General features: G+C 36.0%; 2 protein-coding genes across 6 annotated transcripts in view; one reads left to right on the forward strand and one right to left on the reverse strand.

Annotated features, from left to right (window-relative positions):
• Positions 1-927: 927 nt before the first annotated feature.
• LOC100868879 (uncharacterized) lies at positions 928-14,516 on the forward strand. Of its 5 annotated transcripts, none has more exons than XM_031916904.2 (16): positions 928-1,040; positions 2,540-2,815; positions 2,893-2,994; positions 5,072-5,995; positions 6,408-6,798; positions 7,226-7,578; positions 8,514-8,945; positions 9,185-9,358; positions 9,506-9,712; positions 9,795-10,046; positions 10,130-10,416; positions 10,470-10,572; positions 10,633-10,827; positions 10,886-11,195; positions 11,382-11,899; positions 12,566-14,516. In XM_031916904.2, the coding sequence occupies exons 2-16, from the start codon at positions 2,636-2,638 to the stop codon at positions 12,659-12,661; spliced, it is 4,524 nt and encodes a 1,507-aa protein (XP_031772764.2). In that variant the 5' UTR covers positions 928-1,040; positions 2,540-2,635; the 3' UTR covers positions 12,662-14,516. The 5 variants fall into 5 exon arrangements, with proteins under 5 accessions (XP_031772764.2, XP_086759639.1, XP_086759637.1 ...); XM_086903513.1 differs by having other exon boundaries at positions 10,889-11,195; XM_086903511.1 differs by having other exon boundaries at positions 10,886-11,899.
• Positions 13,672-16,483, reverse strand: part of ci (transcriptional activator cubitus interruptus) — a 55,138-nt gene continuing 52,326 nt past the window's right edge. Inside the window, exon 12 of the mRNA XM_086903457.1 lies at positions 13,672-16,469. Within this exon, the coding sequence (XP_086759583.1) occupies positions 15,009-16,469 (1,461 nt within the window). The 3' untranslated portion in view covers positions 13,672-15,008. The remainder of the gene's footprint in view (positions 16,470-16,483) is intronic.

Raw genomic sequence — 16,483 nt, forward strand, 5'->3', positions numbered from 1 at the left:
GATACTTTCTTCGCAATTTGTAAGTTCACAGACTATTCAAGATTTACTGAATGATATTTCCTCTATGAAAACTAATTTTTGTATTAATATAAAATTAATGTACGAATTAATGTTAGCGGTATATGAACAAATAACTATGATCAATTTTAATAACGAACATGTGCCAACAGCAGAACTGAGAGCAGTAATTGCTATTTACGAAATCTTAGTTGGATCACAGACAGATTGATAAAATGTTGCGTTTATAAAATAAATTAATAAAAAGTAGATTAATAAAATGGCTTTTCATATCTGCATACGATAACTTAATCATTATTTCATGAATTTTTTATTATAATGAGAAAATAATGTTAGGTTTGTAATTACAAATGTAAGTTAATTTTTTACTTGATTAATAAAATTTTATCACTTTTTAACAGGTCGTTAAATCAGGCTTTATCTTATAATTCGAAATTCAATTGCAAAGATAAATATTTATTGACACGCATTTATCTCACAACATTTATTTGATATAGAAAATATTCTCGATAATTGAATTTATATTTCCCTTCATTATTCAGTATTAAAAATATCTTTTACGTCCAATTTGCAACAACTAACTTCACATAAATTATATTCAAAATTCAAATACCGATAAAATGAATTTATCATTAAACAAATACTATATAAGTCATGCGTCGGTATAACTCTTCATATATAGAACAAACGTCTCGACATCCCTTCCTCCAATGCCGGATCACAACAAACGTGAAACAACTCATTCGATCCCTCGCCAAAAAACCGATCACCTCAACGATCCAGGAAGTTTACTGAAGCTAAAGTAACCGACACTCTAGATCGGTCTCTGGCGTTGTACGGAAATGGCGAGCGCGCATGCGCGGCTACCGAAACAAACGCTTCGCCGTCCACGCGCACGCGGTCTTTCGAAAACGGTATTTTTAGAGAAGTGAGTCGCTGGCCGCAAGCAGCGACGGTAGTCAAGTGTCGTCGTTGACCCTAAGGAAATCGAACCCTATGAACCATCGGATGACCACCGACGGGTGAGTTAACCAACGAAAGAATCATCCAAAGAAAGATTCGATCTTCGTAAATAATCGACGTCAAAATCAAATCCTCGTCGTTTCCGCTCGATTCGCAATATCCTCTTGCTTCTGCGCAATCTCCAGTCTCGTGATTATATCCAACATCGAAACTTGTGCGAACGTTTTTAAATTATATACTCGATAGAATTCGAAGCCGGGCCGTTCTTATGGATCTAAATTTGGATCCCGTGTTGAACCGCTCGGTACATCTATTTATGATGTATTTACGGCATCCGACTCGTGTTCTCGTTTGTCTCCACCGATGTCCCGTTGAACGTTTGTGTTGCAATTGATTATACGTGATCTTACTCCCTTCTCGCAAATCTTCGATTTGAATCTTTTAACACGCTCAAGCCAAGTGGAATGTAGACTTATAAATGTACGAATATCAAAGAATCAGCCTCGTTCTTTTGTTTATCATTTTAAGAAAATTATTTGGCGGATCTTGTTGTTGTTTAAAAGTCTAATCGATCCATATAGAAGTAATTCTACTTTTCAAAAAATTTTTAATCTCGTTTAAGCCGAGTTAATGTATTTACAATTTTTTCTGATGATGTAAAGGCAAATTCGTGCACGAAGCAGCGTGAGAGTCGAAGAATGTTATTCTTTGTTTTCGTTTCGCTGGAAAATGTGCGGCCGATCGAGTTATATTTAAGCATATTTACATCGCGCCTCGTATTGCGTGGAAAGACGTGGCGGCACGCGAGTCATAAAGCTTGTTCGAGGATTCTCCGTTGTAAAAGTGGCACCTTTGATCTCCTCCATCAGAGGAGAGAGGAGTTTCGAAGCATTGAAAGAATAAGGGGAAGAAATTTCGAGTCGTTTGTTTCCATTCGAAACAACGAAATCGCCTTTTCCCTCGCTTTTTCTTGTCAAGAAAGATTAATACAAATTTTTAAAAAAGATCTAGACCTATCTGTCTTCTAAAAATACGAGCTGACCCCGGCTCCGACTTTTTTTCCTCCTGTGCCAACTCACTCTACCAAGTTAATTGAGATTTCGTGCATTACCGGGAAGACTAACGAACAGATTTGTTTGACTTGATTTTCTTGTTTCATAACTCTTCGAGGATAAATTGGTAATTTTGGAAAGTTTGAATTGATAAACGAAACTTATGAGACGTCCGTTCTCGCCTTCGTGGAAGTTCAGAAACTTTTTATCAAAAGTTTCGAACGTGGAGGAAGAACGATTAAAAAATTTCAAAGCTAAATAACAATTTTAAAAAATCGCAGAAATTAAGATTTCCTTGTGCGAAAATCCACCTTTTCTCGTTTACAAACATTCATTAAAAAAAAAAAGATTCTAGATCATAAATACTCACACTTCATAAAAAAAAAAACATATATCAAAAGAAGAGCAATTTGACATTATTTCTTTAATATTTGTTATTCCACTTATTGTTAACACTTTCGACCATGTATTAATACGATAATTGTAATTAACAAATCCTGTTTCAGATACTTTTCTCGAATCGTTATCAGAGCAGGGCGAACGAATTTCGAACATCACGACACCTACGAGGAGATCGGCGTTTTCAGTGAAATAAGCGGAACATGGGTGCGACTGGCAGTAGTAACAGAGCACCGTCCCCGTCGCCACCTTCGAGGGGACGTAACGAGGAGGCGTTTGTCTACGGTGCAGAGGAATCCTGGTGTCCGGAATACGCGAACGAAAATATACGACAAAGGACGAGGGCCAACGCGTTCGACGTGGGTGAAGAACCTCGATCCCAGGTTAAATATAAAACGAATATTTATCGTGCGGGGCGGTTAGCCGCGTTTCACATCGGATATTATTTTAATTCTTGCAGGGACCGAGTCCTTACGCGACCTTCAGAGACGAAGAATGGTGGAGTCAAAGACCATCGGCTCCGAGTTTGTCGAACTTGCGATCTCCTCGCCGAGAAACTTTGGTGAGCGAAGCTTTTTATCCCTTAAGCCGCGTTCCCAATGAAACGATGGGGGGCAACTTCTTTTATCGATTATTCTTGGAATCGTATTATTTCTATTATTAAACTACGTTTCTCTACGTTTTTACAAAGTTGCTGCTTGTTCGAAATTTCGTTTCATAAAATGGATTATTATTTTGTGAAAAATTGAATTAATAGTAAGTGAAATCGTTATACCATTTGTTATTTATGAAATAATTTATAAAATTAATAACGAAATTCCAAATTTTAATACTTTATAGCCTTAGAAGTGAAGTGAACACTCAAAAGTTTGTTCTTGCTTCATTGAAAGCAACGCGGTTTTAAACGCGAAGTTAGAACGATTGCGGTTAATCTGTTGAACGAAAATATATTATCGTTCGAGTGAATCGATCTACGTAGAATGTTTGGTGCACAGGAAATCCCAGGATGATAGATATTGTAAGTAGAAAGTAGAACGTAAACAAGATCATAAATTCATCCTTTGTATTATTTTTAGTCGTATAATTTCCTGTGGATTACATCATTTTTCAGAATCCTGTAGGACCAATGTACACTTTTTATTTTTCTGGGAATGGAGTGATATGTATTAACTATTCGATTCCATAGATCGATACTTATTAATGTTTATTATATATCTTTTATATATCTCATCAAAATCACCAATTCAATTACTTAATTTAACAACCACTTAATTTCTTCGAATTTTCGAGCAAATAGATATCCTACGACTTTTAAGCGAAGATAATATCATCATTCTCGTGTCTCATACGTATATTTTTATATCTATCTATTCTACGATTCCTTGAAATTCTGAGAAAAAGACCCACAAAATACAGCAATATCTCTCGAACTATCAAATTTCTACAAACATCCACCACCTTTTTCCAATCCTCGAATATAATAAATATTCCACAACTTTCAAGCCAGGATACATCTTCGTGTCTCGCCTCTATATATTTTTATTTTCATCACTCACTCTCATTCTCGAAATTGCCAGAATCTCAAGAAGAAAAAAAAAAGGATCCAGTCACTTCCTATTAAAAAACACCAATAAACTTGTGAATCCTCCTCCTCTCTCTCTCTCTCTCTTTCGATGCAGCAAACGTTGGTTGGTTTTTGTCTTCTCGAGGAAACGTATCGGTGGAATGCCGGGAGGAAATTTTCCGAGGTGCGCTCTTTTGTTCCGCGGGAAATCTGGCCAGCCTCCAAAAAGCTCTTGGTGATTTGGGAGAACACGCTGAGTCACGGCCACTGTGGCGCGACGAGTTCGCAGGCATCGATAGCGATCACGTGCCCCGAATCTCGAGCCTCCTCAGAGAACGTCCTCGCGCCAGTGCATTCTCGTGGATCGTTCGACGTGGATCGAGCTTTGAGACTCGGCGGCGATCGATATCTGTGCGAGCAATCGTCTCCTTTGCAACGTTTGCATGGAAGCCTGGGGCGGTTTAGGGTTTTCAGAACTGAAGAAAGAGTATCGAATCCTTTTGGGATCGGCTGGTGCCGTTTATTACAGTAGGATCTTTCGTTAGATCTTTCTTTTTGAAGTAGTTTTTTTTTTTTTTTTTCGTTAAATTTTGTAAAACGGTAGATTTAGTTTCGTTTTGTGGATCACGTTTATTTTAAGAAATATCTAGGCATTTATTTTAAATTTTTCTTTTGTTATATATAAATTTTAAATTTCGTTAAATCAATTGGAATTTTCGGTCAATTCAGTGAAATACTTATTCTTGCCTTACCGGTACGAACGAGCAACATGGCGCCATAGATGCAACATAGACGTATACATAACTTCAACGATAGATTTGCAATTTTTCACGAAACGAAATCGAACTTAAAATCGATCTTATAAAATCCTCTTAATTGCCAATTATCTTCATTTCTTCTTTTTTTTTTTTCTTATTACGAAAATCGATGCAACACATGACGCAAGATATCCCTCTCATTTGCAATACGAAGAAAGCATCTGACCGCGTAACCATTCCTTGAACCAGAATTCCGATCGTCGATTGTCTCGATTCAATTAGCCTCTCTGAAATTAGTCCATTTATTTATATTGCAGTTGACGTACGCAGCGCAGATGACAGGTTGGCAGACGGCCGAGGGGCACGGCCCTTCGTTCTCTAATCACCAAGAAACTATGGAGCTGTGGAAAATGATCTCGCATCTCTCAAAGGCCAATCAACAATTGGTCTCCGCGCATACAGCGACTCTGGCCAATTTGGAGGCTTTATACGTCGAGTTAGCAAGGGAAAGGAAAGTCAGAAGACGAGCAGCCACCTCTGACACGGTGGACGAAGCTTTGAAGAAAAGACTGACGATGGAGCAGGAAAGGGTTGACGAGGATGAGGAGGAAAGGCGAAGGATGGAGGACAGAGTGGAGAGATTGGAGAATCTTTTGGCGGATAGTTGGGACGGTTATCAGTGTAGGCAGAGGGATGCCTCTCGTCAGGAGAAAGATAGGAAGCTGAGATCGAGGGTGGAGAGGCTAGAGGCGATGATGAAGTCTCGAGAACTGGACAAGGAGGACGAACGACAAAGTTTTACGAATATTTATGATTCAACGAGGAATCAAGACTCGCATTGTCGACGGATAATCGATGATCTTTGTAACAAGCTTCCAAGTGGTATCGAAGTAGTGCCTGAACACGAGTTTAAAATGCAAATCACGAGCGACGAGGCTCGAACGAAGAGCATTTCTAGAGTAAATGCCGGACACGTTGAGGAGCAACTCGAAAGATCGAGGTCTAAGGATGAAACGGATTGTTTGATGAAGCGTTTGCACTTAGAAGAGCCTAAAGAGCAAGAACGTAGACTAAGTGATGAAGAGGAAAGGAGTTTCGATAGGAAGGAAGTGATCAGGTTGTTAGAGGAGGTCGAAAGTCTGAAGGCTGAGCGATTGGAGTACAGAAATGAAAATGAAAGGTTGGCTAAAGACTTGGCGAAACAGAGGGCGATAGCGAGGAAGCTGACGAAGGATTACGAGGTAAATTTGATTGGTTTTTAATTAATATTCTTAATCATCTTTTGTTCTACGAATTGATATTATTTTGTCAACATAGTAGTCTTCGAATAATTTTTGTTCCAATTTTTTGTATAATAAATTATTTTTCTTTGAATATCTTAATATTTTTAGATTTGAGATAATATTATTCGATCACTTTGCTATTTGTAAGGAATTATATAACAGAATACGGAAGAATTTCATTTTTAATAATACAATTTGTATACAAATTTAAATTTAACGTTCACAATATTTTGCAGTTTTTAATGTTTAATATTTACTATTGGTTTCCTATTATTGAAGAAGTCAAAAAACGAATCAATGTGGGATAATAATAATGATCTTGTAAGATAATTATCTTATGCACGAAAGATCAATAATTATTTTTTCATAGGAATCCAAGGCACGACAGGAGCAAGTAGAATTCAGTTTGCAAAAGCATAGAGAGGAATACGATAAACTGAAGGCGAAATTTGATGTCGCCACGAAGGAAACGGAAAGGCTGTTGAAGAAAATCGACGAGTTCAACGTGTTAAAGGACACTGCCGAAGCGAGGATCTCTAGTCTCGAACAAGATCTGCAAAAGTCGTTGTTGGAGAAGGAGGAAATCATAAATATCGAGAGCCAGAAGACTTTAAAATTAAAAGCGCAGCTATCAGAGGAAGTCTCTGATAAGAAGAAGCAGATAAAGGCTCTTGAAGACGCTTTGGACGAGATTCAAAGACTGAAGGAGACTATCAAGACTGAAAGGAAGGGCGTGGATGATGATCTAAAAGAAGATATTGGTAAGTTTGAGTAATAGTATTAAAACTGATAAAATCGAAACAATAATACATTATTATTTCATAAAATAGATATTAAAAATGTTTAACTTTTATAAAATGTAAATTTCGTATATACATTCTGTCTTCCTCACAATAAATCCTGATTATTTTATATTGACAGTCAAATGTTTCGAAAAATCTTTCATTTTTATTAAAATCTTTTTTTCATATGTATATAAATTAAAAAAACGTTAAAAAAAATAAAATTAAATATTTTCTACAATTTCTTTCTATAATTCAAAAAATTTTCCGTGATTAGGAAGTTAATCGATTTATTTAAAAAAAATATATATAGCAAGAGAGAAAGAAAAAATTTTCAATTTTCTTCAATTTTTCCTATTTTATTATTTTTTATTTACTATTATTATTATTATTTTTTTTTTAATAGGTCCAATAGAATCAATAGACGATCCACAAGAAAGCCCCCCTACTGATCGTGCAATGAACATCGAAGAATTCAAGAAAGAATTAACCTTGAAGCGGGAAGCCAGACAAAGAGCAATAGCGGCAGTTTCGTCAGAAATGGAGCGACTCAGACGAGAATTAGACGCGGAGAAAGAAGCTCATTCGGAGACCTCGAGAATGTTGGATCTTCTGAGATCTGCTCAGAACGATGCACAAGCTCAAACGAGCATGGTAAATAATACTTTGAAAAGGTGTACAGATATAGATCAGAAACAAGACGAGCGTGACTTGGCTATGCAACGTTTGGAGGCTCAACGATTATCCAACATTTTGAAGGTAAATTTTTTTTATGTTTTTAGAAAAAGATATTTAGATAAACGTAAAATGGAAGGATATTAAATTGCTCAGATATATAATTGTAGTATAAATTAGTTGATTGTTTGAAAAGGTTCTTTGTAAAGAACTGATTTCAAATGTAATTTTGACGAAAGAAATATAGTTGAGACAAAGCACGAGCTAGTTTACCACTTTCACAATTGTAAAACAAACTTTTCGTAAAAGAGAAGTAAACAGAACCAAACGAAATAGAATAAACAGATAAAGTCAGATTAAATTGAAAGGGTAGGTAAACTCATTGACATAATCTACTTTCTTTTGTCTTAACGATTAAATGATCCTATAATATTGTAATATTATTGTAAATAATGAACTTATGTTTATTAATTTATAGATTAATTTTTGCTTCCATAAATAATACGAAAATATTTCTAAAATTAATTTTAGAATTCTCATTTATTTTCGTTAAAAATTAATTCTCAAAATTAACTAATTTTTACGAAAAGTTATCACTCTTCGATTTTGATGATTTTTTAATATATTATCATTCCGAGTTGTGTTGCAAAGATTATCTGACGATAGTTCATTAAAAAATTATTAACAAAAATATTTCTTAAAAACTCTTTAGATTAATCAATTGAGTTTTAATTTATTGCTACAGACAAGTTAGATCAAACTAATTCAAACCTAATCAACTAACACTTAAATAAATTTTTATTTGAAATAATTGATATCAAACAAAAATTTATATATAATTTTTTATTTATACATACAAGTTATATTAGATTATATAATAAACAATAATCTTTTTCAATCAATCAAAGATCGCCAAGCAAAATCTCTACAATTAGAACAATGACCTCATTTTACAACGTATTAAAAAATCATCGAGCCTTCTTTTTATAATTGATTCCATTTGCTCATCTCGACATTAGATATCCGACGAGCTGAGGAGCGACATCCGCATTCAAATAGACAAAGCAGATGATCTCCGCTACCAGCTGGAAACGGAATCCGACCAGCACCGGTATCGTATCCGTTGTTTGTCAGACTTAACCAACCGGACGCGAGAAGCCGTTTACCTCAGGGAACGCCGTGCCAACGAGTTGAAGGACCATCTAGCGCAGATTCTTCTCCAACTCGGAGACAGAAGCTTCTTGGAGTTGAAGGACGACGTTGGCCTGGAGTGCGAACGTCAGCTAGAGAATATCAATAGCCTGAAGAGCCTCTACAACGAGAGGCTGAAAGTGCTGAACGAACTGAAGGAGACGGCCATCAGGGAGCTCGCGGAGACCAGGGTGAGATTAGATCACTCGATGAAACAATGCGAGTGTCTGGAGGAGGACTTAAAGAAGGCTGACGAGAAGGTATTAAAAAAGAGTGTTTTCCTGATATAGGCAAAAAAAATTTATATAACTAGGTAATAGAAGTCTATCTGATTATGATTAGACTAGTTATAATTTCTCGTTTAATCAATTCATCATAATCAATATCATAAATCTCTATTATTTATTTAATGAATTCATTCTTTACTCGTTTAAAAGAGTTCGTGAAATATTTATTTTTATATTCGAGATGTATTTTTTTTTGGGGGGGGTGGAGACAGATCGATGCACAGGATACGGAGATAACAAATTTGGAATCCCAATTGGGCCTCACTAAGGCGGATTGCAGGGATCTCCAGAATCAGATGTCACTAATTAACAGCTTGTTCACGCAAATGCTGTTAGGTGCCACCTCTGCTGACATGGATCTTGATCGATTGACTCAGTTACTTCAGGTATAAGAATTATTCATTTTTAATTGTTGATTTGATTGATTATTCTTTTGTCAATGTCTAACAGCGATTCATAAAGACGTGTGATAATATTTCAACAAGTTACATTATATCTTTTTTTACTACTTTTTGACATATTTCTTCTCTTAGGAGAATCACGATCTGATATGCGACATGGCGAGAGAGGAAGGCACCGAGGCCGCAGCGCTTCCAAAACTTCTTCTCGACTTAATCGAGCAAGTGGAGGGCAGTAAAACATCTGAGAAACGCGCTGACGGTGAAAACGGAATTGAAGGCGAAGCAGAGAAGAAAGAAGACGACTTACAGCAGGAAGACATAGCCCATAACCTGCCCAAAGTAACGATTAAAGATTTATTTTATATCATTATTTCAATTTTTCTGAATCAAGAAATTTATAACTACAGATACTTTGTATCAGGTATGGCGTGTTCTGTTGGAATTGCTGAGTTGTCACGCAGAAGGTGCTTCGTCCGCTTCCGCGGCATCTTCCTCGGACCCCAACATCTGCTACAAGTCTGTCGATACACCGACTGGTCCCAGATTGGTGATCTCAGTCAGCAAAACGTACATTCGTCTGAAGGAATTGATATTAGAGAAGAAACATTTGGAGAAGGAGATGAACCGAATGAAACAGTTGAACGTCCATTTGGAATGCAAACTTGGAGAGCAAGTGAGAAATAATAATCTTTCCCTATCTATAAAACATTATTATTTTTCATAAAAATTTCGTAAATTAAATCTGTATGTTTCTAGGAGAAGAGATTGTCAGCAGTATCGGCGGAACTGAGCAAAACTTGGACGATAGTCGATCGAATGCAGGTCCAACACCATCAACTTCACACGCATGAGAAAATTTTGCGATACGAATTGCAGCAAAAGCGTAAAATGTTGCAAGAGTTGAAGCAGGAGTTGGAATACTGTCGCGAGAAATGGGAATCGGCTAGACAGAAAAACACAAATACGGAGTTGGAATGGAGAAGCTTGAGGCGAGAGTTTGCTGCTAGGAAAGCTTTGGCTTCTCATGATTCTTTCAACAACAGGTAAGATATAACATTTGTAAAACATCTTTGAATTATTTCATTTTTTATTACAGTGCGGAAAGTGGATTCAGCGATGAACGAGGAGACGATACTGACGAAGAGGACAACGCTGTGGAAGGAAGAATTAGGCTAGGTCCACGCAGAAGACCGCGAAAGGTTAAAAATCGATCAGTGATATAATTCGATATTTATTAAAATCACGTAATATTTTTTTAGGAGAGTCCTCGAGCACCTACCCCAGATACAGAATCAGAGCAGCCAACCGACACGGAACTATCCGAGCCGAAGACAGGTTCCTCAACAACGTTAGAACAGCGAACACCTACTCCAGAAACGGAGGCAGAGCTAGATGATAACGAAGTAGCAGACACGAGTTTAAATGTTGAATCTACAAATGCGATAGAGTCACCAGTAAGTTGAAAACTATCAATTAACTAACAATTATATTATCGAGATTCCTCTTTCGCAGCAGCTGATGCCAGAAAGTCCACAGGAACCGTTAAATCCTTTGGATCAGGCTCTAACGAACGTCATCCAGGATCTCATAGGAATAGAAAGCATAACCTCAGCAAACTTTGCAAGTCCAAACGAAAGCATGGTAAAAGACATGGCCAAGGAGGGTCGTTTGGAAGAATTAGACATCAAGGGACCGACTATAGAATCTTGGTCTACGTCGCCTTCGGAAACCATTACCAAAGATGATCTTATCCTCGATACTTCGGTAGATAATCAGCCATTGATGCTCGCAAATGATGCTCGAAATGCAACGAACACGGATGGTGAGAGAACAAAGAACGAAGAATCCCTGATATCGTCCTGTGTAACCAATGTGACTAGTCCAGCCAGTGTGCAGCCTGTCTTCTCTATCGGGCCCTTCCCTTCCAGCGTGCCACCTTCGATCGTGAAAAACGTTCAATTTAGCGATCCATTGATCGTCGGTCCATCTAATCCATTTTTTTCTCCAGTTTTTGGCTCGTCTTTGTCAAACGTGTCGTCCTCTTTCAATTCGTCAGCGAGTGAAGAGATGGAAGCCAAGGAAAAGCGAGGCACTAGGTCGTTAGACAACGTCGTTGACTCGGATAACGTGTCGGTGGATTCATCGTCGAGTTTGGAAACGGTCAAAGAGTTCTCCACTGCGGCGGGGGAATCTGCTTCCTCGTGTTTGCCAGGTGAAATTGGCAAACGAGTCGCCAATTTGGAGGCTGGTGGGTCGGTGAAACAGGAGGAGAAGAAAGTGGTTGGTGGAAAGAATAGGACACCGGAGGAGGTTTTATCAGCTAGGGAGGATAGGTTGAAAAGATTGGAGGAACAGGCTAAATGGTTGATGAACAAGATGAACGCGACCAATAGGAGAGGATCTGCGTTGAGCACTAGACTTGAAGAGCTTCACGAGGTCTATGGAGAGCCACCAGTACCTCCTCCTATGCCCGATGTTCTGCCCAGTAGAAGATTAAGGACCACATTGTCAGATCTACCTCGTCAGGTAAGGATATTTTATTTACAAAAAAATTCTTTTTTTTATAAGTTAGTTGAATTTTTAGTTTCCAAGTATTTGGCACGTGTCCTAATCTTCATGTTCGCGCAATGATAATTCATGGTTTTGCTTTTGTATACTGTTCTTTTAAAAATGACTAAGTCATAGTATTATTCATTATTTGAAATTTATTATTCTCGATTTCGAGAAATAGTATTTTTATTTGTTTCTTTACTAAATGATTAAAAATAGTCGTGAAACAATATAACATAATCATTTAATTTTAGAATACTATAGATATATTAAACATTAAATATTTTAAAATTAAGTAAACATATTATAATAATTTTCACATAATAATATATCAATTATTGATATTAAAGATGCAATAAGTTACATGTTATACATTGTATCGTCAAATTTATATCTATTCGTCAAAATGAAATTTTTAGAGTTATTTTTTTGGTGATTCGTAAAATTTTAATAATAATATTATTAATATAATTATGCAAAATGGAGTAACGATTGATTTAATTATTATATAGAATTATACATATAATACAATTAATTTGTTAATATTATTTATCAATTACTTATATATTATATGTAACATAATATAAAGTTTATTAACCATATATATTTACAATGACGTGTCTTGATCGTATTATTGTTCAGGTACCTGAATCATCGACCACTGAGGATACTAAAAATACCGAGAAACCAGTCTCGAGTGGCGATTCCAACGAACCATCATCCGATAACGCGCCTTGAGACGCCTACACTTTTTTAATTACACGATTACGCCGCGTTTATTTTTGTCGAACACGGAAACGTGAAAAACACGCGTCCCTCGCTCGTGTTTCGTCTCGAGAAACGTGTTGGCTCCCAAAGAGGAATTATATAATTTGAGATGACACGATCAATTTCTCAAATTTTCATCCTCAAAAATAGATTAAGAATAATCTATTTCTTAAACTGAAATTAAAAAAAAAGGTATAAATGTGTTGTCTCTAATATAATCAAATAATTGAATAATTAAATTTTTAAGTAATTTTGAGAAAGATTTTGGAACATATCATTGATTCAAAGCTGTCGAATATTTCTATTAAATATCCTTTTTTTTTTTTTGTCTTTATTTTTTTCAAGCACGAATCTTTTTTATTATCAATGTGCCGTCATTTTATCAATGTAAGTAATAATAACGTCTCGTTGTTCCTAACCGAGAATTCGTATGTGATCACTCTCGAATCCGTTCCTGTTTTGTACCTTATACGAATTGTACCTACTAATTTCGCTGTATAAATAAAGAATTTATCAAAAAACCAACGTATAAACGTGTATTTATAATCAATTGTAAAGGACTGGTGAGAATTTCAAAAGAATTCGAATGAGACGAGAATGTATCGTTGATGGGATCGATATGATTTATTTTAAAATAATTAACAATTTTCAGGGTGTAAAACTTATTCTTTCCATTCGCAATATTTGAATCACTACGCTATATGTATATGATAGATATGTATAATATTCACAATGCTCCTCGCACTTCGTGGATATAATAAAATTCGTACAAAATCGTTTGTATAACAGAAAAAAAAAAAAAGGAAATTGTGAAACAGCATTAGGTACGCTAAGTTTTTAAGACTTCTCTCTACGCACTTTTTTTATCGTCCAACGATGAATGACGATTACGAAAGGCACACGATATTTTATAAAAATTAAAGAGGCTCTAAGATCGTTTCGGTCGATCGAATCGAACATGTAATAATCTAAAAAAAATGCTTTCTCAACTATCTTACGATTTATTTTCTTTACAATGATTTTAATGAATAGACTGGGGATGTTTACGCAAAAATTTATAAAATATATATGTATATATATATAATATGCAAAAATATACAAAATAACCAAATCAAGGCACTAAGTAATAATACATTTCTTTTTTAGATTCTCTTTAATTATTTTCGTAAAAAATATAAATTTGCATAAACATCCCCAATTTAATTATGAAAGTCACACATACCAACAAATACGCACACATACGCATTCTCACGAAATGAATAACTATCATGCACGTCGTCCATGAGCATTAATCAATAATCTCTTACTTCACTATGATTTATCTACAGAGTTTATATCCTAATATTGGCCGTCTAACATTTTCCTTTTAATCTTTAATCTTATTCATAGCAATTTGTATCATCATGTACAAAAAAAAAAAAAAAAAAATATTTACTGTAACATTTAACATATTAAGTATTACATCATTGTATCAGTATCACGTTGGTACACCACTCGTCCTAAAAATTAAGATAATATAATTAGGGATGATACGATAAAAAGATGTGTTGGCACGTTTCGAAAAGGTGGTATAAAAATACCATACAAATACCATATCGAAAAATATCTCGCAGTTTCTCACGCAATATATGTATATTATTATTATTATTTTTGTTGTGCTGTCCAAACAAGCTCTCGATTCAAACAAGATCTTGCGCGTAAGCGTAGTGCTTTCAATAGTCTTATAAATCTATAATTTCTTAGAAATTTCGCTTTAAAAAAATTTCAGACGATAAACATGTTAAATACGATTATCCAAAAATAATAAATTACATTTGCACACTCATGCGTTTAGCTTAATTCGTCCATAAGGCACTTCGAAGTGAATTTTGTACAAAAATATTACAAACAACATTAGCAAAAAAAAAAAAAAAAAAAAGAAAAAAGAAAAAAAAAACACATTTGAACTTTCTTGTAATCACTTCGATTGATATTAATTAAACGTTAATTAATCACCGAGAATATCATCCATTCATAAATTTACAATCTATGATTATACTATATAATAATTAATTTAAGTGATCGAAGATTGCCGATTGATGCTCAACAAATAGAAAATACATTTCGTTTCTTCGAAAAACGAAGAGATAGAAGAAATCCTCTTAGTCTTTATCAAAAATACAAAAGTTTGAATCGTTGTCGATATATTTCTCGCGCTTATTAAACGATAGTATAAAAAAGTTGCAATAGAAAATATATCTATTTATATATTTATATATAGAAAATATATCCACATATATATATATATATATTTCTATATTTATATCATGATTTAGATTCATTGAATCATCTGTAAGTATCTATTCTCTTCGAGCAACGAGCTCAGAGACGAGGTCATATCGTTCACTACCATATTGGCGCTAGATGGCAATGGCTGCGGCAATGACATAGGATGAGTAGAACTGGAAACATTTGTCTCATGAGTCTGAGCGTTTCCAGACCAATTTCTGCATTGTTGCACGTATTCCAATGTCCTTCTGTACGAGTCCTGTCTCATTCCTTGAGGAGGCTTTATGGGAGATCCTTGTTGAGATTGACTGATGTCTCTACATTGGATTTCTGGCATAGCAGAACCGGTTTGCTCGTGATAACACTGATCGTAACCCCATTGACAGTTGCAATTATATTGATGATTCGGTGGATTAGTTCGAGCTTGACAATTATGCGTACAGGTATGCTGCTGCTGTTGCATCCTGCAATTGGTTTGTTGAGCAGAGCACAACTGTGGCGACGTTCTCTTGGACAGAGTGGTATTGTCTGTGATTGGTCGATGACCGCTGTTGGGATGAGCACAATTGGCCATTTGTAGACAGGGAGTAGTTGGTTGTTGAACCTGTTGTTGACAACCCTGAAGATTGGTCATGTTGGTAATTGGTTTGGCCTGATTGTTCATATTTAATTGAGAACAGTGCGGTGACATCTGAGCACATTGATTAGGCACTGTTGTCTGTTGGACAGGGTGTAAATTAGACATCTGACTATTAGGTGTTACTATTGGCCTGGTACATTGATTGGCAACTTGACCACACTGTGTATTAGGATGGCTCATAGTTGTCTGATTGGGTATAACTGGTTGTTGGCTACAATGCGAAGATAATTGCTGACAATTGCCAGTTGAACGCATCTGCACGCACTGTTGTTGGGTCATAGCGCTGTGATTGGGTGGTGGAGCACATGCGGAATTCGTATGATGGTTCACTTGGCCATTCGGATTTCCAGTACAGTTTGCGTTCATCTGTCCTTGGCAATTGTAATTAGGATAATAGCCATGATGCATATGGTTCTGAGGACAGTTCCTGGTTAATTGAGCAGAATTTTGTGGAAGATTTTGTGGAGGATGTTGAGGTGCTAGAGCACCAGCTGCTGGTGAAGTTAGAGGTTGGTCACTAATGTGACTGGGAGCGTAATGAGATCCTGGTGACATGACTTGACCTGCTGCTGGGCTAAGGACTTGTCCACCATTTGGTTGCGATGGATAAGTTGGTGGAGGACAATATTGAGAGTTAGATTGAGGAGGTCGAGAGCTAGGGCATTGATTATAAGGTGATGGCGAGGTATTTTGATAATTTGTGCAAGGTTGAGCAGATTGTGATGGTGGATAACAGGTTTGCTGATGAGATTGGTTGTAGTTGCATGTAGGCTGCATTTGACGTTGATAATGCAAAGGATTGGTGCAAATTGGTGATTGACAAATAGGTAGAGGACTGCGACAATTGACTTGAGTTCCGCCTGCTTGAACCTAAAGGAAAAGGG

This window comes from Apis florea, unplaced genomic scaffold (genome assembly GCF_048593485.1).
Source record: "Apis florea isolate Af1SG1 unplaced genomic scaffold, ASM4859348v1 contig_2291_pilon, whole genome shotgun sequence".
Lineage (NCBI taxonomy): Eukaryota > Metazoa > Arthropoda > Insecta > Hymenoptera > Apidae > Apis > Apis florea.